We start from the raw sequence: 27,772 nt of genomic DNA, 5'->3' as shown, positions 1-27,772 counted from the left end.
TGAAGTCATCTCTGTGAGCACTATGAATTAATAATTACAGAGGCAGCAGGAATGCCTCCTGCAGTAGCAAAATTCATCCTTAACTGTGTTAGTAGCAAATGAGCAATGAACACAAGCTTGACAAGTTTTTAAAACTTGGTTATTCTTTCTATAGGTACCTAAATGGGGACTTGTCTTCCTCAAATGTATCTTTGTGTGTTAGAATATTGTGCCCTAAGTGACTTCATTCCTGAATTGCTGTCCAGAGACAGTGTGGAACAAAACACTTGATAGTGATTAAAGGTCCTGAACTGCCCCTGATGAAATCTGTCTTGGAGAAACACTACTTGGTTCAGTGTCAGCACTTCCCCTCTTGCAGGAGCAGCTGAAAATTGCATTTGGAGCACAGAACTTTGGGAACTGGGAGCTAATTTCTACTGCCTAGGAGCTAAAATGTGCTATTTGAATGCAACACACTGGGAAGTATCAGGATACACAAGTTTGTCTTTGTTTCATGGGGGATCTAAACCATCACTCTCTTGTTCCCTCACACTGGCTGAAAAGAGACTCTTGACACCATCTGTCTGCAGCAGGGAGCCCACGCTGGGAGCAGATGGCAGACACAGACTGCAGAGGACAGGCATCATGCAGAGAGTGTCAGCAGAATTGTTTTCAATTCTACTTTATCAAAAATGTTCTTGATACATCAACTCAGTTTAAAATTTGCACAGTTACAAAAATCAGATTTTTCTAAAAAGCGTAACGACAATAAAACCAGTCCAATGCCTGCCCTAATAAAATGTGGGTTACCCCCCTCCCTATACCTGATGTTTCAGTTCAGGTCTGATTTTTTAGTTAGATGTTCACAAGAAGGATTTCCTACCTGCTGGCCACCTCAGCAATCTGGAATGACTTGGAGATACCTGCAGGAAAACTGGAATTTCCTTGAAAGCAGATTTAAATTATTTTCTTTTCAAACTGAAGAAGAACAACTCCAACACAACTGCTTAATTTTTCATGGAAAAGGTCAGTCTTTATTGTATTGCTTTCACATCTGTACATAGGAACGTGAGCTTAAACAATCTGCAAAGTATCCTGTGTTAAATAATTAATCCACCTGACTTATATAAAATTCACTCTCAGATCTATTTCAAAACTCTCATTTTAAATAAAATATCTTACTAGCACAGTTCTTACCATAATACTCCCTGAACAGAACCTCCTTCAGTCACTCCTGCATATTTTCCCCTGAGAAAGCACTGCCTTTGAACTACTGGCTGGTAAAATTTTCAACGTGTGATTGTAAAACTGGCTTAAGCTATATGTAGAGTGTGTCCATTTGGGTGACATGTTATTCATTCAAAAGTTTATCAAATCTGGGTAACATCTTGATTTTCTGTTATAATGGAACATAGTTTATCTTACTTTTTCATACAGTTCATCCCCAAATTACCTAAGGAAGCCCAGGATGGTGCATGAATCACTGCAGTAAGTGCACACACAAAAGGCAAAGACCATGAAGAGAAGTCACAGCTGACAAGGTCTGATGACAACTCTTCTTCTTGTTCTCTTGTCCTTATTTTCATCTCTACATTTCAGAGTATAGTTTCTTTCCAGGACTTGGTCCATTAGCCTGGTCATAATCCATTTCAGGTGTTTAATGAATCTGTTTAAAAGAAAACACATAAATACAGAGTAACCCTCCATACCTAAAATGAACAGAAAAGTATGTGACTTACAGCACCATGTTGTTGACTTATTAGGAAAAAAAAATTAAAATCAAACCTTTTTGTGACTTTGGGTAATAATTCTTTGAGAAGTAAAGACCTGCACAACCTTTCAGAGAAATCATTGTCAGTTTCTGTTAATGTCAGAGCATACCAGTCCTTGGGAATTTTAACAGAGCCATGAAGATACCAGTGTGAGGGGTATGAGAGTGAGCTGTGAACCACAGTGCACCACATCAGTTACTAAGGGATGTTCTTAAGAATATAAACAGCTGTGACATACAGTGGGATAACCTATTTTATCTAGATTTGATATCATTAGACCTACTAATTAAAACTGATGTTTGAACTGGCTACATTATCTTGACTAGATACCATTCATTACAATGGTTTTATTTTTTGGATCATTGTGTTAATTAAGTATTGCCTACATTTGATTCAGTCAGTTTCTCTTCTACTTTAGAGTTGCATTGTTCCAACTATTTTGGATCCACTGGTAAGTAGTTAGAGCTAAATAACATTTTGGGTTAACTTCTTGGTCTTACAGCCAAGAATAAATTGCTGTTACATTGCTTTATCCCAGTTTATCTCATCTGCCTTGACTGAGTCAAAGTATCCCACTGCTATTAGAGGTGACTTTTTACAATTATCAGGGGTAAATACAAGGCTGAGAAGATTCCTTTAAGTAGAACCAGAGCTGTGGATTATGAAGGTGCTGGGCACTAATGACAATATTCATTTAGTCTTGTGATTTTACAAATGACTAATTAGTGAAGTGTAGAATGGTGCAGCTCCTAAAGGGGATAGCTGGGGATGAGTCTTTGTTGAGGAGGAGCTGAGGTACACAAGACCACGAGCAGGTCCCCTGGCTGCAGCTCAGGACATTTCTGTGTCCTTCTGCAGCAAGTCTGTGAATGGACAGCTCCTCTCTCCTTCCCCTTTATGTGTCTGAATGAAGAATGAAACCTGATGGTCACACGTTCTGCATGAGCTTGGACAGACATTAGTGTCATTGACAAAGGCGTTACAGGAAGCCAAAAGCAAACAGGGTGACACAGGACTGGGGGAAAGGCTCTTTTATGGATTGAAAGCAGATTAAAAGATTGGAAGCAAAGAATAAAGCTTGGTAGGAAAGAACTCAGTAGCAGAGTATACCAGGGACCAATTTTTATTCATCACCATTACTGACTCAAAGAAGAGGATGAATAGAGAAATCTTCAAGACTGCAGAAAACAAGCTTTCAAGTATTCAGATCATGTACTGATAGGAAGGAAATCCAGAGGTATTTCATAACACAGAGTGGGCAAAGGGTGGCAGGTTTGGAAAACATTTGCTCAAGGGCTGGGCAGCAACGTGCCTTCTAACATCCTGCATTCTGCCTTGTGGATCTGGGAAAGCACAGAGAGCAGCCTGCAGATCTTGGTCAGGGACAGGAGGTCTCCCAGAGGTGGAAAACAGGGCTGTGAGATCGTGGTCTGACTCATCACAACACTTCCCATGTTCCTGTGTGCCACTTACTGCAGATACTGGGTCAGAAACAAGAAGCACTTCTGTGTCCAGTGAGGCATTTCTGTCAAATGTCTGTCAGCTACAGTACCTGCTAACAGAACACATCTGCTCAAAATCCTTTATCTTAAAATGGGGACATGAAAAGGGGGAACAGCAGCTCTACCAGGTTACTCATTCTGTGTTTATCTGATTGCTTTCCAAGTGGAACTAAAAACTGATCTACACCAGACAATTCAGTGCAGTTCTTAGTATTCTGCACTGTAGATCAGATTCTAGGCTGACTTAAAAATAGCACAGCAAAATGTATTGGGCCTCCAAAGCAAAGTGTAAAGCTGTCTAATGGTAGTTCTAGACACTGCTGTAGGCCTGCTAGTCCAAGACTGTAATTTGTTGTGGCAGATATTAAATGGGGTGTAAATTATACAATTGGCCAGGATATTCAACCCTGCCTTTCTAGTTTTCAGATTAGAAATCTGTCCCTTGAATTTCATGAAAACCTATTTTTTAATAGAAAACTTCAAAAATCTCAGAAAACTGGAAAATGAAGAGATGGAAAATATTTTAAAATATGTTTTAAATCTCAGAACTAGAACTTCCAACAGCCTAGAACATACCTGCAAGCACTGAACAGTATGGCTGTAGTATGACTCTAGCATTAGGAGCTCAGTCACGATATCTTTGTTAATTCTGCCTTTGAAGTTACTGTTCCTCACAAGGCAGGCTGGAGCAAAGGACACATTGTGTGACTCTGTTTCACACCCTGACACTGTCTGCTTTCTGTTTCCTCACTTTCTGGAGCACTGATTCAGCTCTGGTGGCCTATTTGGGCTCTACTGCCTGAGCAACGCTTGGGTCTTTCTTTCTGACCCTGCAAAGAGTATTTATTTAGCTTTAAGTCTGTGAACTGACCTGGAGTTTCCCCAGCAATCCATCATTCAGTGCACATCATCACCTTCCATTATACCATTATTTCCCATATATGGCTGCTATTTGTCTTTGCCCTTTTTATCACATATATTAGACATATGCTTGTGTCTCCAGAGAGCATCATTCAAACTATTCAGATATTTTTTCTTTCCAAATCTGTCGCCAAAGTAATAAAATTCAACTGTGAAAAGAAAGACAGTCTGACAGTTTCCCTGAACAACTGGAAAGATTTAGCAACTTGTGCATATTTAATCCTTTGGGATAGCTGTACTCCTTATAAACTAGGATCATTATGAGGAGACAAATGCAGAGTTAGAGACTAAATGTCTCTAAACAAATTATTCTTTTCTTCTATTTTAGGATTGATAGTTATTAGCTGAACTGTAGTGTCACTTTGTCCCTCCTCCAGAGGAAACATACATGAAGAATTAAATTGGATTCTTTTCTTAACTCCTTTGACAGCTTAAAAGTGGTAATTGGCTATTGCCACCTATTCAAGCAAGCTTATTACAGAAAGCTTGATTTTTATAGGAAAGAACCACAGAGACTTTTTAAAAAAATATTCTTTAAAGTTACTTGTGGCTGAGGCTTTTAACACATGCAATAATCAGGCCTAAACTATGTCTATCAAAAATTGAATGTCTCCAATTTCTGTGCCTTATTTTAATTCCCATTATTAACAGCACCATTTGGAAGACTTTTTGAAAAATCTGCTTACTCTCTTGACATTACATAAATAAATGCATTTGGTAGAAAATTACTTATAAGTGTCCATGGCTGTGGTTAAGGAGTCTGTATGGACAGCTGAACAGTTAACCATGACTTTGTCTTCCTTCCATCTAGAATGGAATTCCTGTTAAGTACACATTTCTTTAAAGCAGAGCTGTCAGGTGAGTCTGGACTTCTATTAATTTTAATAACATCTAAAAATTCAAAACACTGTTCTAAAAATCATAGCAATTGCTCTTAGTCCTGTTGCTACTGTAAGTCATAACCAGCCAACTGATCTGTATCATGGAGTCAACAAATCACCTTGGCAAAGGGGAAAAATAGTGAAAAATGGCAAGGTAAATTAAGTAACAAGCAACTCTGCCCATTATTTTTAATATTTAAAGTCTGAAAAGAAAGAAGTCAGGAAGTGTATTCTGGTACATTTAAATGTATCCTGACAGTGCTAGTGACATCATTCTTCTGATCTGTCCTTTGCAGGACATCTCTGCTTCAGACAGAGGCACAGGGGGTGGATGTCTCATAGACACTGAGCCTGCAGTTCTAATTGGCACAATATATTGATGAGCTGGGGAGTTAAGCTATTTTTTTTTTTTTTTTGATTCAGAATTTAGATGCTGGCATTCATTGCCAGTGCTGAGTCACAGGTTTTTGGGTGCTGGATTCTGCTCACTGAAGCTATTCATCATAATTCATCTTATGAAAAAATACAGGTAAACAATGTACTGCAAGATTACATAAATTAGACTTTGTTATTCAGTTTTCATTATTGATTACTTTTGCCCCTTTTCTTTCTGATAGGAGTACTTTCTGATGAGTCACATCTGATTTTATGAAAGCATGAGAACAGCCTTATATGACCTTATGCCAAGGGGCTTCAAATATAGTAAATAACCTGGCACATTCATATGAAAGCTGTAGATTACACGAATGAGCTCAATTCTCAAATCTGTTGAGTTTATACGGATTAATTTCTTCATTTGAATAGGCCAGGAAACATTTTTCAGCTGCTTACTTATCTGTCTGCCACCAATTATGCTGAGAAACTTGGGACATCATTTTGCTTCTACTGAGTTTATTCAAGTGAGGGGTTTGCTGCCAGGGAGCACAGAGCTGCTCTGATCCACGTGTTCTTTTATTTTTACATCTAAATGAGCCTTTCCACACGCTGCAGAGCGGCCTCCTGGGATTTGCCCCCTCTGTTTTGCTGTCACACGTCACTCATCCAGGGTGCGAGGCTCCTCTCTCCCAGGCACGGAGGACGCTACAAGGTTTAGCTCAGGCTAATCATAGCTCTTGGGTTGTTCTCAGAAATGGCTGGTGAGTCACATGAAGAACCCTGCTCTTTAATGCAAAGTGTAGGCCTCCCTATTTTTCATCACTGCTGGCAAAACAGACCCATTCTTCCTGCAGTGTCTTGTGAATCCTCAGCGCTCTGGGAGCAGGGGAACAGGGCGGGTGGGAACCCTTCCCAGCCAGGAGAGCAGGGGTTAACACTCACACCAACTCGGGTCACTGCAGGCAAGGCACCACAGGAATTTAAATCTTCCCTTTCAGGGCCTTACTGCTGCTCCCAAAGCAGAAAACACAGCTCCAAATTAGGGCCCTCTTCTGCCTGCTTTGCTACTCTGGAACTGGTGAGGAGGATGGCACAGAACTGTGAAGAAACCTGTAACCAGGATATTAACTCAAATCCCTCCTCATGGTGATAACGCTGTGTCTTTGCCTGGTAGCTAAACAATTATGCAATTTGTGGCCTGGATGCTGTGTCTGTTAGGATAATTAAATATATAAATAGATGAAACACAGTAAATTTTTTGCTGCCTAAGAAGTGACCTAACTTTTGGGATTTGTGATTTGATTCTCAGTGGAAACCACCATCTACCATGACAGCTTCCAAATGAAACATCAAGGCTGGAGCTGGTACCTGTAGAGAACTCCATTAGTTCTTGGTGGATATAGACTGAGCCTTACTTATGAACTTCGAGAAAACCTCTGCATTTTGATTTCTGCATTTGGAGGGTTTTATCGTTAGAATATCAAGAAGTTTCCAGAGCTGCTTATCTTATTAATACAAAGGAAAATTTTAAGAAGCCCATTAATCTACATTGAAGAGAATTGTGCTCATATCAAATTATATATTCGTATAGTAGGAAAAAACCCACTGAGGAAATTGTACCTGGTGCTCTCCTTAGGTCTTCCTGAAAACTAGACACAACTCATCAAGACAAATTCTAGACAGAAGAAAATGTGATTTAAAAGAAGTATTTTTAATCCCTCTACTAAATGGCATTGTGCAGCATTAAGATTTGGAGTTTGGGGAAAGGTATTTTGGGGAAGGAAATGGATATGGTTTTTAGCACCAAACATTTTGCTTAAATTAGCATTCATTTTTAGGAATTTCTTTCCTGGAATACAGAGATGTGTATTATTTGTCCAGCTGAAAAAGAAGGAGACAACCACAAAATTGTCAATGGTGTTTTGTGGGGAGGACTGTTCTGCTCCACACTTTCTATTCCAGAAGAAGTGATTCTAATCCAGTTGCTTGGGACGGACCACCAAATGTTGGCATAGACACTTCCATTTGCAGCAATTATATGCAGTGAGATTTCTTCAGTAGCAACAAAATCTGTTCACTCCCTCGTTAGGCTCCCACATGCCTATGGCCAAGCCTTGTTCAGCTGTGTTTCTGCAATGCTACTCCAACACCAAAAATGTCAAATTTTTCCTTCTAATATTTTCCAGCTAATATTGCTTTACACAGAATCTGACTAGAAATATTCAGGAGATATTTTTAACCTATAAGAAGGACAGAACTACAGGAAAGGCTTGTTTGGGTTTGTTAAATTAGAAGACTGCTTAAAATAGTTTGATATTAACTGATATTTGTATAGTGTGATCACTGAGACTATACTTGTAACCTTATAACTGAATTTCCTATTTCCATAATTTCAAACAGAAAAACAAAGATACCCTGAACCGGTTTTCAGATTTGCAGACAATATTTTGCTAAAAAATCTGCTGGCAGATTTGCTAACACATTTTAATTTAAACTGTGAATGTTTTCATTAACATACATTTGGCACAGAAAGTCCTAGCTAGAAATAGTGATATTTTTTTTCTTCCCAAATACATTTCAGTGTTTTAAATAGTGATTTTTCTTCCCAAATACATTTCAGTGTTTTAAAATGCTAAAGCCTTACATTTCCTGAGTTTTAGAATCACTCAAAACTAAAAAAAAAAAAAAAAAAAAAAAAAAAAAAAAAAAACTAATCAAGCAAACCCTCGTGCTACAATTAAAATGGGAAGAACGGTGAGCTGGGTAGTTTGTCACTATCCAAGAGAGTGGTTCTAAAGGGCAGCAAATTAAGATGAGTCTCTGGCTCGAGGAAGGTCTCTGAATTGTAACAAATATTAACCGGGATGCTCGTTTCCATTCAGGGCTGCTTTCAGCCAAGTTGCTGCCCGGCTGTAGAGGCAGCCCCCGGCAGCAGCACAGCTGCAGTGGCTCAGAGGACTAGTCCCGAGGGAGAGGGACCTGTCCCCGCCGGGCCCGGGGCGCTGCCAGGAGGGGACAGCGCCGGGGGCGGCCCCGGCCCTTCGCCCGCAGCGCTCGCCCGTACCGGGAGCGTGTCCCCGGGAGCGCTGTGCCCGGCCGGACAGTAAGAAATTACTTACTTCCCTCTGCGTCTCCGCGGGCCTGCCCGGCGGCAGCGGGTCCCGGCAGGGCAGTGTCATTTGGAAGTGAAGCGCGGGAGGAGCCGGCGGCAGCGAGGGCACGGCGGGCCCGGGCGCGGCCATGCGGACACACCGGGCCCCTGCCCCGGGCCGTCCCTTCGCAGCGCCCCGGGCCGTCACTCCAAGTACCCGTCAAAGACATCCAGCTCGCTGTCCGTCTCGTAGAGCACGGAGCCAGGGTCGGAGAGCATCCCCAGATCCACCAGAGCCTGGTCCATATCCTCGGGCAGGAAAACGATGCCCACATTGAGGACGATGTACTCCATCAGGAAGGCATAGTACAGGATCAGCACGTTGACAAAGAACAAGCCCACGTAAAACATATAGGGCAGCACCAGCAGCGCATGGAAGGCCCAGGACTCCACCGAATCCAGACGCGCGGAGACCGCGGCGGTCATGCAGCCGTGGGGCCGCGGGGGCAGCGGGCACCGACCCTCCGGCCGGCGCGGGGGGAACGGGGAGCGGGGCAGGACCGCACGCCGCAGCCCCGGTGGCGGCACAGGGCAGGATTCCTGAGGAGCCGGATCCGGACCGCGGGAAGAGGCGAGCCCCGCAGGGGCGGCCGGCTCGGTCCCTTCAGTCCCGGGAGGAAGAGGCGGCCGGGCGGGTTCAGCGGCGCTGCCGCAGCCCCGGTGGCGGCAGGAGGCAGATCAGCGGCATCTCCAGCCCGGCCACTGCAGTCCCGCCGCGGCTCCCTCCTCCTCCTCCTCCTCCTCCCGCCCGCAAAGTTTGCGGAAGGAGCCCGCAGGCGCGGTGGGAAGGCGGCGCGGAGCCCCTGCCAGCGCTCCCGGCCTGCCCGCCCCGCGCTGCTCCGCCGCTCGCCGCCCTTGTTTACCAGCGCCGCGGTGCCGGCACTGGGGTCCCGCCGCGGCCGCTCGGGGCTGCAGGGGACACGGGACCCTCGCTGTGCGCCCCCGCCGGCCCCAGCTCTGCCGCAGCCTCCGGAGCGGGGCAGCGCCGGCGGGTCGGGGCTGCGCCTTCGCCCCTGGAGTTGTTTGGCGACCTCTGCCGTGACCGAGGCCCTTGGAGCAGCACTGCGGGCCCCTCTGGCCGCGCTGTAGGTGTTTCTTTGCTGACCAAGGTTTTACAAATACCAAAATATAACCGCAGGCGGGATTTTAAACTCCGTGCATTTTTGATACTGGTTGACAAACTCGTTAGCTTTACATAGATTTAGTTTACTTCTCTGGCTAAAGCAAAAATAAATTAAAAATCCTAAACTAGGTCAAGACAGTCAAGAGTCCCCGTCTCTTTGTTCTTCCTTAATTTTTAAGCCGATTGAAAACCCTTTTTGCCCCTCAGCAAGGGCAATGTCAGCAGCTCAATTTCTGACGCTGCGTCTCGCAGCGCAGTATTTAATCCCACAGAACAGCTTCATTTGGCTTATGGAAGCCGAACAAGGGATGCCAGGGGCCAACTATTACCTCAAATAATAACACATTTAGGAGGTACACTTAACACGTTTAGTGGATGGTTTTTTTCCGGTTTGGTTTCCCTTTACTCTTATGTTTTTGTAAGCGAGGCGCCCCCAGAGCGCGGCCGGCACAGGCCCCACCCCCCGTGTGAGGGCTTGGCCCCGCCCCCCGCGGGGCTCCCTGGGATTTGCAGTCCTCGGGCCGGGGGCGGGGCCGGGCTGGCGCTTTCCGGCGTGCCCCGGCCGCGCATGCGCGTTGAGCGCCGGTGCCGCCGCCGAGGCTCCGCGCCCGTCGCCGCCCGCCCGCCCCGCGGGGCTGTGAGGCCGTGGGGCCCGCGGGCCGGAGCAGCCTGCCGCCGCCAGCATGTTCGGCCGCTCCCGCAGCTGGGTGGGCGGCGGGCACGGGAAGGCCGCCCGCAGCATCCACTCCTTGGACCACCTCAAGTGAGCGGGGGGCGGCGGCGGGCTCGGGGCGGCGGTGAGGGCGGCGGGGCTGTGAGGGGCTCGGAGGGGGCGGTTGCGGTCGGGGCCCGTCCGCGGAGCTGCTCGGGGCAGGTTCCCTCGGGGACGCTGCGGGGTCGGGAGAGGAGGGGGCGGCTCTTGGGGCGAGGCTCCCCAGGCGCTCGCTGCCCTCCCCGGGGCGTTTTGCCGCAGCTCTCCCGGGGTAATCCCCGGCGGCGATCCCGTGTCCGCCTGACGGAAACCGGCCTCTCCGGCCCAGAAGGTCTTCAGGGCAGACGCAATTCGTCACGTAATGTCACACTCTGGGCTGCCGTACGTGTTTGTTTTGTTTTCAGTAATGCCACAGAGTCTTGGTTGGAGTAGAGTGCGAGGCGTCATCAACACAAAAATTACCCCATTGCTCGTGAGGGAGAAGTTTGTTTGTTTCCTGGCGGTGTCAGGGGCGGGGAGGCGCGGGGCCGGTGCCTGTGTGTGAGCGGTGCGGCTCGGGGGGTGTGGGGATGGCGGTGAGTCACGGCCATGGGGCCGGGATGTGCCCTGGGCTGCAGGAGCAGAGCTTGGAGCTTGACAACTGTAAAGTGTGTCTGCGGAGCCCCACAGCCGTGTGTTACTGCTGCCTGCACAAGGTGGAAGAATAGTTTTATCCTAGCTCGGCCACTGGAGAGTTGGAAGGGTGGCAAGGGATAAAAAATTTAATTTCCCCTGTTCCATTTTAAATGTTCCGCTATTGCAAGAAGAATGAGAGCCACTTCGATAGCTTCTTTTTGTACTGAAAGAGAAAAGAAGGCCTTTAAGAGACGAAGCACTCTCTAAATGAAATCGCTGTGAATATGTAGCTCATTAAGAAATAGTGCCTGGTAGTTTTCAGTCTTCTTACAAAGAGGACATGGATGTTCTGACAGTAACGAGCAGGATGCCCTGTACAAGATTTGGATCTTTATCAAGACGACTTATGGATTCCGGTCCTTGTCTCAGAACTGGAAAAATGTTCAAAATGAGCAAGACTAACTGAAATGCAATGCTTTTTACCAAAGACACAGAAATCAAGTCCACGAATACAAAACTAATGAGGCAGTAGAGATGCAGAAGTAATTTTGAAACATTGTAGGTGAGACTAGTAAGTCAGTGTAGTCTGGTTTTACAGGGAAAAGGGGGAAAGTCATGCTCAGATGTGAACATAGAAATGTTTATTGAACATAGAAGGAGTAGTTACTGTGTACTACCCAGCATTAGTGGAGCTTTAGCTCTGTCTGGTGTTGATATTTGCTTGAAGGTAGAGCAAGAATGCTGATGCATGATGAAATTTGAAGAAACTGAATTTAAGTTTAGGGGAAAAAAAGGCTGGTGAGAGGGGGACTTGACTTACTTTCAGGCAAGAAAAATGTGTCCATGTTCTGTTGGGGCCGCAGAGAATAGAAAAATGACACCTCATTTGTAGCAAAAGGGAATTGGGCTGTAAGTGTTGTGGCTTGTGCTTGACTTGTTATCAGAGAGTTAAAGTATGTAATTATCTACTAAAGTATGAGCTTTGGTCTGTTTGCTTTTTTACATGTGATTTCTGTTATTATGAATCTGAAATGGTCGTATGCAAAGGGCAGATGGGACCATATTAAAATATGTATATTTTAAGTGTTTGTTTATCCCGGCTTTGTGAATTTCAGCTTTTAGTTAGATGCCAACAAAAGGGTGAAATTTAGGTATTTTCCAAGTATTGAAGTGGGTAAAGTAGCAGAAGGAGAAAGGGCAGAGAGCCTTTGTTTTGGGGTCGTGAAAGAAAATCTCAGTAAGCTCAGTCGATAAGCTGTTTACCTTCTCATCTTTTCAACTCATCAAAGCCTCATTTTGTGTTCTATCTGAAGGAGCTGAGTACAGCTCCCCTGCCCTGCTCTTACAGGTTAGCTCAGCCTGTAAAAGGTATATTATGCTGTGTTACAGGGGTGAAATCAGTCTGGGCTGGCCTTGTGAGAACATTTTTATTTTTAAACTTGAATAAGGTAGAGTTTAGTCTAAATTGTAAACAATACACATGGTTAGTGATACCAGCAGCATTACTGCTTTTTGTCAGTAAATGCTGGATCTTTCCCATCAGCTTTAATGCAGTTTGTTTGAGGCTTGCTTTTGAAATTTTGCTATTCAGTCTTCCTGCAAACACGCCAGAGAATGGATTGGCTGAAGGAAAATTGTGAGGCTGTTTGTATGAAGTGTTTTTATACAGCCTCTTGATTCTGTGAAAACAGTTAAAATTTAATCCAATTTCTGAAATGCCATCTAGAGAAGGATGAAACAGTGCCTGGGTGCTCCTCAGAGAACTCAATGGCTTTGTGTGTCTTTGTTTCTAAGTCAGATTTTTTCCACATACTTTTCTATGGTATTTTACATAGCCCTGTTGTTACTGTCAAGCACATTCCCCATTGTTGCTTCTGCACTTGGTATTTTAATTGCATTGTGATTGCACAAAAGGTTCCATGCCATTGCAGTTGGGTGCTGAACATTTCCCATGCCTTGGTCACATGCAGTGTCAGTAAAGGTGTGCTCGAAGTCTCTTTTCATGGGTGATTCATTTCCTGGGGCCCTGTCTCTGCTGTCCATCAGGTTCCCTCTGTCAGAGCAATATGCAATTCCCTGATTACAGGCAGAGTGAAGGAGCAAGACTGTTATGGTCAAATCTGGGCTTTTTAAATTTGACTGCTTGACTTCCTAAACTCTTACCTGTTTTAGTGTATTTTTGTAAGTAATAAGTAGGAAACTCATTAATATGCACTTACAATATTCATGAGTCACTGTGTTATTCCTTTGAGCATGGGTTCTAACCAGAAAAATGTTCAGAATTTTGTTTGGTTTGTTAAGTTGCTGGCAACATCTCCCACTGATTTTGATGGTATTGGGTGCTTTGACACTTTCTGCATGATGTGTTTTTGTTTGAACCAGTCTTCAGATACAAAGATGATGAAAGTCTCCTCTTCAATAATTTTGTGTTTTGAAGCACAAACCTGACCCCTCTGTAATCAGCATTTAGAGACAGCCTTTAAGGATTTATCTAAATACAAAACACTGGGTTTGTGTGATAATTTCATGTTCTCATAATATGGTATTTCACGTGTCTGTAAAGAGAAACAAGTATGTGTATGCTTTCTTGTTCATTTTCAAGCAAATAGGATAAATTAAAGATGGAATAGGAATAGATTGAAGGTGAAGTCCAGGTTTCCTCTGAGTGCATCAGTGCCTTAGCAGATTAAGGAATTTTGCAGTAATGCAGCCACTAAGTAAATAAATTTGGAGGTAATGTATTCCTGACTATTAAATGTTTCTTGCTTTTTGTGTTTGTAATGCTCTATATTCCACAGGCTCCCAAAATGAGGTAATAGCTTGTTGTTCTTCCCACTGCATCCCATGCCCAAAATTCTACTGTTGGAGTAAACTTTAATCCCAAGTTTGTGTAACGTAACTTATTAATGAGAAATACATGTTCACAGATGCAATAACTTCCATGTGACTTCAAATAAATAGGCTAAAATCTGTGAAGTAATATAGTATTAATTACTGACTGTCTCAGGAAGTTGTTCAGATGATTGTGGAATGAACTGATCTAATTGCCAACTCTTCAGATGTTCTCTGCTCCATTAACTGCTGCATCCTCAGAGCAGGGACTGAGTTTGTGCTCTGTCTTTTGATTCACAGTCCTGATAATGCACACAGTGCCCTAGCAGGAGGTTTTTCCAGGGCTTCTGTGCTGTTTTAGAAAGCCTGGGAATTCTCACAGGTGGTCCAGCCTTAAGCTCTCACATCTTCCCTGTGAGCCATCCCACTGTCAGTCTCCACAGAAGGAATCCTGGACTGTGATCCTCAGATTAGTGGAAGAGGATTTCCAGGTGCTCTCTGACTTGCTATTTAATGACTGTTATGGTACAGCATGTGACCAGGCAGTTATGACTGTAGGATACAACTGAGAATCAACTTTTCCTAGAGTGGTTTCAGTGTGATCAGTGACTGTTTTGGGTTTGAAAATGAGTGTTGATTTATTAGGAGGGGAAGCCACCATGAAGGGAGAGCTATTTTTTTTATTTTTTTTTTTACTGAACGGAAAGATTGAAAAAAAACCCCAATTCTCCCATCTCCTCTCCCCCCTTCCACCTATTCCCCTTTTCCTCCTCTTTGCCATCTGGTGATATATTTAATATGATAATGGCACTGGTAATGTGGTGCAGGCTTTGTCACATTGCTGCTTAGGGGGAGTGAGGGAAGGGAGCATGTGGTGTATCAGGTTTGTTAAAGCTGTGAACTTCTGAGGGCTGTTTATCTCTTGTGTCCTTGTGCAGTACTCAGCACAGCAGAATTGTTGTTTGATGCTTAAGTCATACCAAGACCAGCAAGCACACAGTGTTTTACCCTGACAGCACAGAGCATTTTACCAGCTCCTCTGAAATAACACCCGTTCCCTGCATGGCTTGGGAGTCCAGGCTGGGTCTTGCAGCAAGTCCGGTGAAACTCTGCCCTACTCAGTGGCAGCGCAGTAGTTTAAGAAGACGCCCAATACCAAATTTGACAGATGTTAAGGAAACTGTAAATATTATCAAAGTTCTTGTTTGTTTGGAGGAGGTTTTTTTGAGTTCAAGCAAAGGTTCTGCAACTAGGTAATATCTTGTCTTGTCTTCATAAGTCTGATATAAGTCCAAATACTTGGAACAGCCTCAGAGGAGTCTTCAGTTAAATGGCATTTTAGTCTCTGGCTGCATGCTTACCCAGTGCAGTGATTCAGTTTTTTTAGTGTTAAAATTGATGGGAATCCTGTGTTTTGAAATGTGATTTCAAGTCTGTTTTTTGATTTAAATGTCTTATTTTAAGCCATAAACCAGACACCCCAAAATTTTGTTTCAGAAATGACTCTGTTTTTTGGAACCTTATAAAATTGGCAAAATTCTACTCATGAGATTCCTAAAATTCAATCTGAATCACTGAACAAACTTTCATGGAATCCAAAACAATAAGGAAGGCTGGCCCCAGGGTCAGGAACAGACTGTTTTCACAGAATTAGATCCTGGGAGTTTTGATTAATTCCACTATTTATGGCAAGATTGATAATATGGGAAATCTGTCTTCCTTTCCAAACAGTTGTGTGTATATTGCACAGAAATCCTGAATGTTGAGGTGTTACTCCTGGTTTTCAGTACCATCCCAGCATAACAATGTGGGAGCTGAATCAATATAGAATCTAAACTTGTGCAGTTCTAATATTACATGAAATTTCCCTCATGTGTCTTACTTATTTTCAAAATTGTGCACCTTTCTTATATTTATCCTTTCTTTTTATTACTACATAAAAGAAAAGAATAAAAAGCAAAAACAGAGGGAGAAAAGAAAAACAGGGTGATTCTTGTGCTTTTATTAGAATTTGTCCCCACCCCATCTCTTTGTTTGTTTGTTTGTTTGTTTGTTTGTTTGTGGGACATAAGAAAGTAACAAGAGAGAAGTAAGCTGGTACTTTGATGTGACAACTTATTTGAAAAAAAAAAAAGTGCTTCCTTGAAGAGTAAGATTCTGAGACTTAAAATCTGAAAGGCTTGTATTCTCTACAGCTGCCGGTCACCTGTGATATAGACACCCTTTTTAAGCTTCACTGGTCTTAAACTCTTGCCCTTTGAAATGGTGAAGCTGGACTTTACCCCCTTTCCAGTCAGTATTTTTGTGCTCCAGAGATGAAGCTTTGCCAATGTGAATGAATAGTCTTGGAGAGTCCTGTGTTTGGTATTAAACATCAGAACTGATGTGACTCTGTGAGGGGGCTCTGCAGGCAAGAGAAGGGATTGAACATCCCTGGTTAGACCTCATGTGCCACTTTCCCATATCAGCTACTACATGCTTTCCTGATTATTCTATTTCTATTTTTCTTGCTCATCACTCCTTTGACTTCAACATATTCCAGAGAAATTCATGGAAGGAGCACCTTGGGTCCAGTTGCACAGTTTTTAGTTCTGTGTTAACATATGCATAAGCACTGGCTGGGCGGAATTTGTTTCCTTTGTCACTTACTCTGTTTAACAATTACTTTTGTCTCTGCATCAGTATTAGAAGGAAATTTTAGGGTTTTAGAACTGTGCAATGGTTAGACAGAGCACATTACTTGTACTTCTTTTCTGTTTTAGGTACATGTATCATATTTTGACTAAAAACACAACAGTAACAGATCACAACCGCAACCTGCTGGTGGAGACCATTCGTTCCATCACGGAGATCCTGATCTGGGGGGATCAGAATGACAGCTCCGTGTTTGAGTGAGTGCTCCTGAGCCACTTCTCTCTGACACTCTGCTTTTGGGTTTGAAGAATGCTTAGAGTTGTACAGAGTTCTGTACACTATTACTGTTAACTCCTCCAAGAATATATTTCATGACTATATGTAAAAAGCTCTGTCCTGTAGTAGGGGTGTGAGCAAATTCATATTCATGTCATACAGGAATTTGCTGCTTCTAAAAGGTCTTTGGACTCCAGAGCCCCTTTCAAGTATTGCTTTTGTTTGACTCTCCATTCTTTTGATATAAATACAAACTCTAACCTATTTTAGGGTCCAGATTTACTCAGTACATCTCTTCATATCATATTGCTATTGTTTCAATTACCAAAGATACAACAAATAAATACCTTGTTCTAGCTGTGGTATTTGAAGCTGCTTGATAAATTGGATATACTAAAAATGCAGTAAGAAAGCCCCTGGTTTCTTGATACCTTTTTTCCTGCATAATTCGAATTTTTAAGCCTTCTTGTTTAATATTTAAGGTTTTTGAAAGATATTCTTTTGTTATACAGATAAAAAGCAAATACAGATTTGCAAAGCAATTCTTCATAAAAGCAAAACATGCTGTTTGTCAAAGTTGCCTGCTCCTAGCCAAATTATGCTCCTGTTACTTACAGCATGTGACTTAATGACATCTTTCCTTTATTTCAGCTTTTTCTTGGAGAAGAATATGTTTGTGTTCTTCCTGAACATCCTGCGTCAGAAGTCTGGTCGTTACGTGTGTGTGCAGCTGCTGCAGACTCTGAATATCCTTTTTGAGAACATCAGCCACGAAACATCCCTGTGTAAGGACACACTTCCAAACTGCTTAGGATGAAGTGATCAAGATCTGATAGGATTCCCTTTCATTCAATGAAACTTAGTCCTAGTACCCCTGCAAAGAACTATATGAATTACTAACAGTCTTTTAAATTGAACACTACCAAAAATATGGTGTAAACTGACTCCACAATACCTTTTAATGTAAATTTTCGGTGATGTAAAAGTAGTTTTTTGGTACAACAAGCATTTAGCACATTTCAAGGGGTTCTTTAAGTCAGATTAGTTGTGATCTGAAATGTTCACTGGCTGCCACAGGTCATATGGTGGAACTCTGGTGTGTAATTTGTGCTGTAACTCTTCTGACATCATTGGTGCTGGCAGTCAGCCATGGGAGGTTCCTTCAAGGTAAAATATATAGAGGATGGAGAATTAATAATTTGAAGTATTCCACAACTGTTATGGAAGTCATCATCAAGCCTTGGAGAGTTGGAACTTTGGGAGGAAAAGATTTGAGTGTTACTAGCTGCAGAGCTTATCTGAATGGAGGAAGATGAAGTGTATTCTCAGTTTCTCATTGTAGCGAGCAAATCCTTTATATTAATTCTCAAAGGCATCACTTGAGCTGTTTGGCTCAAAGTCATGATCTTCAAGCATCAGGTCATTGCTTTTTAGCTGGTACTTTAAATACAGCCTGTTACCACAGTGATTTTTTTGGTTAACTTGTGTAAATACTTCTTTTTTTTTTTCTTTTTTTTTTTTCAGACTACCTGCTGTCTAATAACTATGTGAATTCTATAATTGTCCACAAATTTGACTTTTCTGATGAGGAGATCATGGCCTATTACATATCATTTTTGAAGACTCTTTCCCTGAAACTCAATAATCATACTGTACATTTCTTTTATAATGAGGTAAGTAAAGAGTTGCAGTATAATGATAAGAGAACTTGAATTAGAAATTGATAAGAGTGTGGCACATACTCTGTTTTGTCTCATAATGTCTTGCTTTTATTTTTATAATGGCCATACCAGTGGCTGTGAATTTGTTTGTGAGGATCTCTGCACAAGCATGGCTTTGTCCTCTTACAACTATAATAAACTAAAAACATGGAAGTTAGTCTTATGTTGGTTGATTTCAGTAGTTCTTAAGTCTATTTCCTTGAGAATTTAGTGTTTGCTTGTGCCTTGTTTTCTTGTGCTTTCATAAACAGGATCTTTTCTGTTGCATCACTTGGTTCTAAGAGGTTTAGTCAAAGTCCAAAGAGCTGATTCAAAGGGCAAAGTTGAAATAGATTTTTTTCCTGTCTGCAATCTGCTTTCTGCCAGAAGAGGGCATGAAAGCACTGAGTATGTGCACAGCTATCCTGGGAGGCTCTGATGCTTAAAGCAGTTTATTTTAATGCAGAGCTACCAATGCAACTGAATGTGCATTGTAAAATCATTTTTATTACTTAAGTAGAAGGTAAAGGTACCGTGTTAATACACAGAAAACATAATTCACACAGAATCCCAACCCATGTTCTGTACGTGTTTAATGAATAAATATTTTCTTTCCTCTTGTTACAGCACACTAATGACTTTGCTTTGTACACTGAAGCTATTAAATTTTTTAACCACCCCGAAAGCATGGTCAGGATTGCTGTTAGGACTATAACTTTAAATGTCTACAAAGGTATGCTTTTTATATATTAAAAAAAGGCATGTGTGCAAATCTTGTTTCATTGTAGTTTAATTCTCAGTTATTTACTCATGAGGGTTTTCTGTCTGTTTTATGAGATGAAGAAGCTTAGCATGTTGACAAGTTTCAGATACACATTTTGACTTTTGTGACCACTATCCTAAACCTGCAGTATGTACTTGTGAATACTGTTATTTTCTCACCAATGAAACTGGTTTAAAAAAAACCCCAGAAGTGCTGGACATGTAGAAGGAACTTCAGCTTTCCTTCCAAGAGAGGTCAGAATGTGACTGTATTTAAAAAGTAAACAAACAAAACCTCCCAAAACTAGAGTGTTTTAAGAATGTAAATTACCTTTTACTGCTGAAATTGAGCTTTCTAGTGTATTAAGCAGTAACCAAATCACTCCCTTTTGGACTGAAAGTACATTAAAATGACTGTAGAACTGTTAGGTGCTGCAGTCACTCCAGTCTCAAGAGGAGCTGGACCATTCCCAGAGGTGCTCAGTGAAGCCTGGGAGGCTGCAGTCTCAAACTCCTGTGCTGGACATTCCAGTAGGACATAAGAAAAAAACTTAAAGCTTCACTGTGAGAGTAGTTGAGCACTGCCAGGGGTTTTCCAGAGAAATGGAGGCATCTGATTTGTTTGAGGTCCTCAAAAGTCAGCAGGGACCTCAGTAACCTGGTTGAATTTTGAAGTTAGCACTACTTTGAGAATGTCTGCTCTAAACCCAATGTCCAAAAGTCACTTCCCTCTAAATTGTTCTCACGGTCTATAACATTTTGTAAACTGAAAATACCAGTGTTCTCTGGGAAAAAAGAAAAGTTGTTTATTCTGAACTTCTGCCTCTGAAATCAGCATGCTGTAAGGTAATATGTATTATGCAATATGTTCATGCAGGGGTTTTCTTGTTCTCTAGTGCGTTTTAAATTAAATTACATGTTGAATTACACAACTTTCTGTCAATTAAAAGAAGTGGTAGTTTGACAGTCTTCATAGAAGAATATGAGGTCTTTTTTAAAACAATGAGCCCTTTGCTTTGCAAATGACTGGATAGCCTGCATAGCAAATGGGGTCTTTACAGTGTTGGTTGCAGCACTTTTTCTTCTTTTGTTTTGAGGAATGGGCACTTGATAATTGCCTTCTACTTCAAGGAACTGTAAATGCAAATATGAGCTTACAAAAACGAGCAGATTACAGGCTTCATTTCCTTTTTGTGATGTATTTATGCAACCAAGTATTTTCATGAAAAATTTTACTTGCCTAGAATTTTCATTGAATGTTGTAGTGATATAAGGCAGAGCTCAGATGTTCAAGTTTGATTATTTTCTACCTGTTTGCATATATTCTGCTCTAACACCTACCCTGAATGTTTTAGTTTAGATGCTTTGTGCTTTAGCATTTTAAACCCTTTTAGAGGATGTCACTATCCCAGTTCCTAATCCTGTTAACTGTTGTCTGTTTCTTTTGCCCTCCCTTCACTGATGATTCCTGTGTTCCTTAATGCAGTGTCATGTAAGTCTAACTAGCTTGACTCTCAGCATTACTGCTTTATTCTTGCGCTTCTCTCTTCTTTTTAATGAATAATGTGCTAAAAGAACCTTTCTGAATTCCACTAGATTTGTTTATTTTCAGACATCTGTAAATATATCAACATTAGGCTCATTCCAGCCAGCTAAGAACTGATGTGACTTTTTTTTTATAGATTTCCATTTCATGCCTAAGATTGTGTCAGGTGTATACTCATATGGAAAACTAGCATGTAATCAAAGTCAGAAGATACTTTGTTGTGTTTCTTAAAAAGCAATAAAAAAATACTGGCACCTGATTTTTCTTTGTGCTGATTTCTCTTCAGTGGACAACCAGCCTATGCTGCATTACATTCGAGATAAAACTGCAGTTCCTTATTTCTCCAACCTCGTCTGGTTTATTGGCAGCCATGTGATAGAACTGGATAACTGCGTGCAGACTGATGAAGAGTAAGGTTTTACAAATGCTGCCTGTTGAATGGAAATGCTTTGCTCAGATGTCAGTGGTCTCCTTATTTTGTCTGTAGTAGTCCAGTTAAGTTAGTTTCTAGATGTGTTTCCTTGTAGGCAGTACAGACTTTTCACTCTTTGAAGTTTTTTAATGATTCTACAAGGTAACAGTGCTGTGTGCCTGACTTGTGCTGATATCCCTACAAGTAAATTAGTCTTTGCAACAAGCCTTTTGTTTATCTTGGTTTTGTTCTGCTAAAAATAGCAGATATCCAGAAGACACAACACGTATTTTGTGCTTCTCAATCCTACAGATTTTCTCTTTTTAAAATTCTTTTTCTATGTGTCATCTCCTTAAAAGAACTTTCTGAAAAGATTCTAGGAAAAAGATTTAAACTAGAAAAATGAACTTTAATATATGAACTGTCAGACCTGACACAGCAGTGTAATATTCCATTATCAACTACAGAAATACTTTGTTGGTTCAGGTTGTTCTTGGTTTGTCTTACCACCCCCACCTTAGAGTGGGCATGTCCTTCTTGCTTTCCTGAAGTGAGGAGGTAGGTGTTAAATACATCACCAAAATCTTCTTTCAGTTTTGGAAAAAAAACCTCATATTTGTAAGCTGGCTTGTGAAAAGACTGGCAATGAAAAGCAAAGCTTTGTAAAAACAGTCTTGTGAAAACTTGGGGGGAAAGCTTGGTGTGTGTGTCCTAAAGAAAACACACGCAGCTGTTTTAACAGTTGCATTAGTTGACTTCACTGAAACATCTGCTTTGGGCATCTACCTGAGCCAGGTGATCTGTGGCATTAATTTATTTTTTCCCTAAGTTTTTAAGACTTTCACAGTTGATCACATATAATTTTTTTATTTTTGCTCTCTTTGCAGGCACAGAAATAGGGGCAAACTGAGCGACCTGGTAGCAGAACATCTTGATCATTTGCATTACCTTAATGATATCCTCATTATTAACTGTGAATTTTTAAATGATGTGCTGACAGACCACCTGCTCAACAGGCTCTTTCTTCCCCTCTACGTGTATTCATTAGTAAATCAAGATAAGGTAAGCTGATACCTGGAAACAGTTAATTCTCAAAGGTGCTGCTTGCTTTCCTGGGCAGTAGGTATATGATACTCTTGGTATCTTTGTGTGGTTTACATGAAACAGCTTAAGTAAGGTGGCCGTAGAGGAAATACCCTGAGAGGGAATTCAAGAGCACAGCAAATCAAATTTTATTCACCAAAGAAATGCTGGTTTGGGTGACGTGGTGGTTAAAAGCTCACAGTAGGTGAGACCAAGAAGAACTGCAAATTTGGAACAGGGTTTAAATTTCTGCAACACTGGGAGATGTGTGATTTCCTTTTCTGTTAAGGTAACTTGTCTTCTGGCAAAAGCAGATTTGCTGTGATTTAAAACTCTCTCCAGGTAGAAAATACACACTTTTGGGTTTGATACTTGTTTCTTCTATTTGTTGAGAAGCTGGTTTGTGATGTAGTTGAATTTATTTTTAAAGCATTGCCATTAAATTAAGTGGAAAACTGTTTTTTAGTGAAATAAACCATTTTTTTAAACCTGCCCAGATTCCTGCATTCTGTTGTCTTGTGGGTAATATTTCATGCTAACTGAATAGCTAATTTTTTCAGAGCAGTCTTTAATGAATGTTAACTGAGAAGAATTTTTTGAACAAATAGTAGCATAGTGAAAACCAATCTATTTCTCAGATGCTCACCTGTGTAAGTTATGAAGTGACCATGAGAGACAGTAATTAATTGCAATTTTTTAACCAAGGAAGAGTGAGGGAATATGCTTATTCAGAGTCTCCATTTCAAAGAGTTTACAAGTAGTGAATGTTAAAGAGCATGATGCTTTCTAAATATTCTGTAGCAGAATGTGGAACAACAGAAGTTTTGTTTTAAATAAAACATTAAGCCATATAAATTCTTTGTATAAATAAATAAGCATTTTTCATAACTTTTTCTGTAGGGTGGAGAGCGTCCAAAAATAAGCCTCCAAGTTTCTCTCTATCTTCTTTCTCAAGTAAGTATTTTAAATATTTATGCTGCTTCACAATAAATTTTGCAGTAGTGTTGTGATTATAAAATACTGTATTTTCATTATTTTGTCAAAGCCATAAAAGAAAATTTGCCAAAACAAAATTTTAACCTTTCAGTTTCTGTTAAGAAAAAGAAAGTAAAACGTTTTTGGCAGACAAAGTAGCTTCTTATTTGAGTGAATGCCATTTTTCTGAGGATCCCATTGCGCAGGATAACCTTTAGAGCATTTCATGTTCATAAACTGAATACACACCCTGACAAATAAAGTATAGTCATCATGCAACATGCTGGGACAGAACTTGGTACAATGGCAGATGAAATTTACCTAGATGCTGGATTGCATTTTGAACCTGCTTAAGCTATGGAAAAATTCAGGTTTGAATTTTCCTCTTTGAAAACCCAAACCCCAAAAACCACACCACTGCCAAAATCTCACTTTCTCACAATATGAATTTCATTATGCCTATAGCTTAAATCTGTAATTAAGTACTTATTTCAGTTCCACCTCCTTTTCTTTCTGGAACTTATTTTCAAATTAAGAATTTTACAGTAGATTTTTTTTTGTATTGTAGAGAAAATTCATCTGCTCTCACTGCTTTGTTATGAGACTGGTTTTCTTAAATTAAGAAAAATATCTGAAAATAATTTTGACTTGTATTCATAGAATTTATACTTCTTTTTCTTTGAACTTAAAATTTTTGAATACTTATTTTATTATGATCTGGCTCATAATTTCGTGTTTTTGCCAGAAGTATGGGGTTGGGTTTTTTCCCCTAGGGAAATATAATTTGATCCTCCTTAATTTAAACCTAAAAAATTGTGATGGTGTGAGGGTTATTTACCACAGATAAAACTGTGGGAGCAGCAGCTTCTTGTAACTAAAGGGATCTGCATCACACAGGTGACCTCTTTTAAAGTTTTGGCTTTCAGTGTAAGTATTGAAAAGGTATCACTTCAGGATTTGTATCTGTGTTCTTCATTCTCTTTAAAGAAGAAAATGGAAGTAGTCATAAAGAACTGAGAACAAATTTTATGTATCAGAATGGGATGTGATATAGAAAATGAAGCAATTGTCTCTATGACTGGCAGAAAAATATCTTTTCCCACCTCTTTTACCCTGGAGCTTGCCCGTGGTGGGATCTGCCAAACCTTGCTGACTGTTTCTGTTCCTGACACCAGGCATATGCTCTAGGCACTACTCTTATATTAAAGACAAGTGCTTGAGAGACTGGTGCCAGCACCTGGAAATGCAGGGCTGGGACTTCTCAGCCACTGTTAGAAAGGGAACTCGTGCTGCTCTTGCACCAGAACAGGCCTGTGGACAGTCAAGCAACGCTTGCTCAATTGCCAGAAACTTGAGTGATTTGGAGGTTGTTCAAAGCACTTCTGAAGTGTGTTGTGACTTTAAAGTTTTATATAGATCACCACTACATGCTAATAATCACTTCCCTTCTGGAGGTCTGGAATGCTTCTGACTTTAATCAGAAAACCTGTGGAGAACATTTAGCTAAATATTGTCAAAGCAGTGATTAGATTTAATGACTTTAAAAATATTGGGAATTTTACAGCTAGAACTACCGATAAGGAATTCAGCCTTGGTATTGTCGAGAAGAGAATGAATATAATCTGACAGGAGGCTATTGCAGCTGGACCTGAGCTGGTTCTGTCCAGGAGCCAGTTGTTGGCTGGCCCAAACTTGGCTCAAACAGAGTAGTCAGTGTAAACAGAGAACTCTGGTAAAGCACCAAAGCACTTGTGGTCAAATGCTTCAATGCTCCAGGCATTATGGTCCTTACTCCTGTGTTCGGTGTAGCTGACACTGATTTGCTGCAATTTCAGAGCCAGAAAAGCTGCTTCTAATCCAGCTCAGCCTAGTGTATGGCCTTTAGTCATGATGTTAATCACAGAACTTTCTGGAGTCTGGCCAGTTGTTGGCACACAGGTCTGGGGATGCTGTGCACCATGATCAGTTTGTTGTTTTTTTTGAAAAAAGCCCTACGTGTCTGGAATGGTTTTAATGAGTTCTCTGCTGGAATATCACACAACTTTCCTTTCAAAGGTGTTGAAGAGAGAGAATTTACACTTCTCAGAAGGAGGAAAGAATGTGAAGAATTAATAAAACTAGGTAGCTTCAAAGGTAGAGAAAGGTCAGATACCCATGTCTCCTATGTTTTAAAGTAGATTTAATGAGCTCTCGGTGTTACCAGTTGTATTTATATGCAAACTAAAGATAGCACTTAACAAGGTCAAAAGTATGTTCAGCTAGTGAAATTGTGAAACTATGTATTCTGTAAATATGTCTGATTTTTTTTTTTTTTTTCCCGTTCTTCTTTCAATAGGTATTTCTGATTATACATTATGCTCCTTTGGTGAACTCTTTGGCTGAGGTTATACTCAATGGGGACCTCTCAGTGTTTTCTTCTAAGGTTGAGCAAGATGTACAGAAAAACTCAGTAAGTGGCCAACTGTCTCTGATTTTTTTTTTTTTTTTTTTTTTTTTTTTTTTTTTTTTTTTTTTTTTTTTAAGACAAAGAAAATACTTGAAAAATAAAATCAGGTGTCTGGAAACTGGTAAGTCAAGGTGTTTGTTTAGGAGAGGAGAACAGCAGCAGACTTCATCTTTTGATGTTGGATCATCATTTTGATGGGACACTTCTGTAATCCAGTCTTCTGTGTTCAGTTTTTATCTGCCCTTTGGTAATGAAATAAAAATTATTTATCAGAACTTTCCTGCGAAATTTCCTTGTGCAACTTGTAGTAGAAATGAGAGACTTAAAAAAAAATATCTGGCTTAAGATTTTCATCTGAATATTCCCGGTGTTTTAGCAGTAAAACTGATCATCTCTGAAAGTTGTGCATTGGTGAGCACGTGAGAAGAGAGACCAGCCACAGAGACAGGGAGCATGTCATCTGTCACTGCTTTTTTACCTTCTTGTTTAACCCTGGGTAGATGTTGCTAGATGATGCTGATGCTGTTGTTACTGGTTTTCTAGGTGTCATGTGTATATTTTCCCTTTTGTTGTGGCTTTCACAGTTTTTGTAATACTTATTTATTGCCTTTTAAAGGCCTCTTTTGGGGATGGTAACAAGTAGGGGGGGCATGATCATACTGTAACAGGTCTCTGTAGTTCTGTGTAAAAATTGACTAATGACTGACTGGCCAGCAGCTACTAAATGTTTAATTTATAACAAGCAATAGATTTGTTCTCATGCACCTTCTTTCCCAGCAGTGGCTATAGCTCTGGCAGTTTCAAGGGGGGAGATATGTTTCAATTCCTCCAAGATACATCAACTTTTCCAGGTTTTTTCCCACTGGGCATTGGAAGCTGTGTGGACTGAGCTGTGTGAACTGATCTTAGCCAGTAGCTTCTGGGTTCTAGTGTTTTGTTCTGTTGACCTTGATATTTAGAATCTAACCTTTTTTAGAAAAAAGCTATGGTAGAATTGTAGAGGTGACTGAATACTTTAAGATAGAGCAATCTCTTACTTACATTAGGAAATGTCTGATATTCTGCTAGCTGCATACTAAATGTTGTGTGTTACTTGTGCAGAAGAAGCTTTGTTACTAGGAAATTTGTGGCAAGAGGGTGGAGTAGCTGTTGTTACAGAAGTGAGATTTTCTTTTCCTGTCATGATTACTGTGCAGAGTTACAAAACACCTATAGCATGTGTTTGTGTGCTTGAACTTATGTTAGGAATATTAGGGGTTTCCTATAAACTCCTGTTCATCAAGTTTGTAATAATATTTAGGTTGCTGCTCCTTACTGGTCTTAAAGATGTGTCCTCTTAACATGTGAACTGGAGGTTTTATTGTACCTGGACAGGTACTAAACAGGAGGGATATTGGCCTTCTGCAGCAGACCCTTAGAGAAGCTGCCAGAGGTGGAGCTGTGTTCCAGGGAGTGCAGAGCAGTGGGTAAAAGAAAAAACTTCCATGGGAGAAACCTTAATTTCTAGTAACTTCAACCACATTGTTCAGTGAAACCATGGAGGGGAAAGTCTGGACTGTCAGAAGCCCCTGGCGGAGGTTGGTTTTGTGCAGGAGGAGGGGTTGCAATCTCCAGCAGAAGAGCTCCATGCCCAGCTTCCAGGGAGGAGAGCCATGGAGGGAGCTGCTCTGCAGGCTTTGCTTGGGCTGCCCTGCTGATAGAGCTCAGTGCAGGGAGGCTCAAGTCAGCTGTACAAATGAGGGCACAGTCAAGTAAAGTGAGGCAGCTCCTTGTTGCTCTGTGATGGGAATTGATAGAGTAGAAAGTTGATTTTTGAGTGTCGTTAACCAATCCAGGGGCTGTTCCCTGGACTATGAGGTGAATCAGGATCATTGCAGTTATTGCTATGTATTTTGTGTTGCAAAGATATTGCAAACTTCTATTGAATACTAAAAGCTATTTCAGGAGTTAGTTTAGAATTGTTAAAGAGAAGTGATGAGCAAATTTTTAAATTTACTTTTAGTCTGAATGTAGAATTGTTTTTTATCTTAAATCAGATGCAAATTTATCGTTTACTACTTCCTTTCTGTTCTAAT

At 41.0% G+C, this 27,772-nt stretch overlaps 2 protein-coding genes across 8 annotated transcripts in view; one reads left to right on the top strand and one right to left on the bottom strand.

Moving 5' to 3' along the window:
• Positions 1-986: 986 nt before the first annotated feature.
• Positions 987-9,312, bottom strand: DEXI (Dexi homolog). The gene is made up of 2 exons (XM_083872860.1): positions 8,550-9,312; positions 987-1,645 (listed from the first exon to the last, which is right to left on the bottom strand). The coding sequence occupies exon 1, from the start codon at positions 9,005-9,007 to the stop codon at positions 8,726-8,728; it is 282 nt and encodes a 93-aa protein (XP_083728986.1). The 5' UTR covers positions 9,008-9,312; the 3' UTR covers positions 987-1,645; positions 8,550-8,725.
• Positions 9,313-10,371: 1,059 nt separating this feature from the next.
• CLEC16A (C-type lectin domain containing 16A) overlaps positions 10,372-27,772 on the top strand; it is a 119,692-nt gene continuing 102,291 nt past the window's right edge. For all 7 annotated transcript variants that reach the window (XR_014591200.1, XR_014591201.1, XR_014591202.1 and 4 more), the window contains exons 1-9: positions 10,372-10,467; positions 16,626-16,754; positions 17,425-17,558; positions 18,298-18,446; positions 19,101-19,206; positions 21,068-21,191; positions 22,081-22,255; positions 23,177-23,230; positions 25,587-25,700. Coding sequence is in view for 2 of the 7 variants with exons in the window: in XM_083872757.1 (XP_083728883.1) it covers positions 10,388-10,467; positions 16,626-16,754; positions 17,425-17,558; positions 18,298-18,446; positions 19,101-19,206; positions 21,068-21,191; positions 22,081-22,255; positions 23,177-23,230; positions 25,587-25,700 (1,065 nt within the window). In the remaining 5 variants the exon portion in view is untranslated. The remainder of the gene's footprint in view (positions 10,468-16,625; positions 16,755-17,424; positions 17,559-18,297; positions 18,447-19,100; positions 19,207-21,067; positions 21,192-22,080; positions 22,256-23,176; positions 23,231-25,586; positions 25,701-27,772) is intronic.

This window comes from Zosterops lateralis (genome assembly GCF_965231275.1).
Source record: "Zosterops lateralis genome assembly, chromosome: 15".
NCBI lineage: Eukaryota > Metazoa > Chordata > Aves > Passeriformes > Zosteropidae > Zosterops > Zosterops lateralis.
Note: the sequence above shows the minus strand (reverse complement) of the source record. Positions and strands in the feature narration are given on the sequence as shown.

Coding starts and splice junctions, on each gene's coding strand:
- DEXI (XM_083872860.1), bottom strand. CDS start 9,007: ATGACCGCCGCGGTCTCCGCGCGTCTGGATTCGGTGGAGTCCTGGGCC.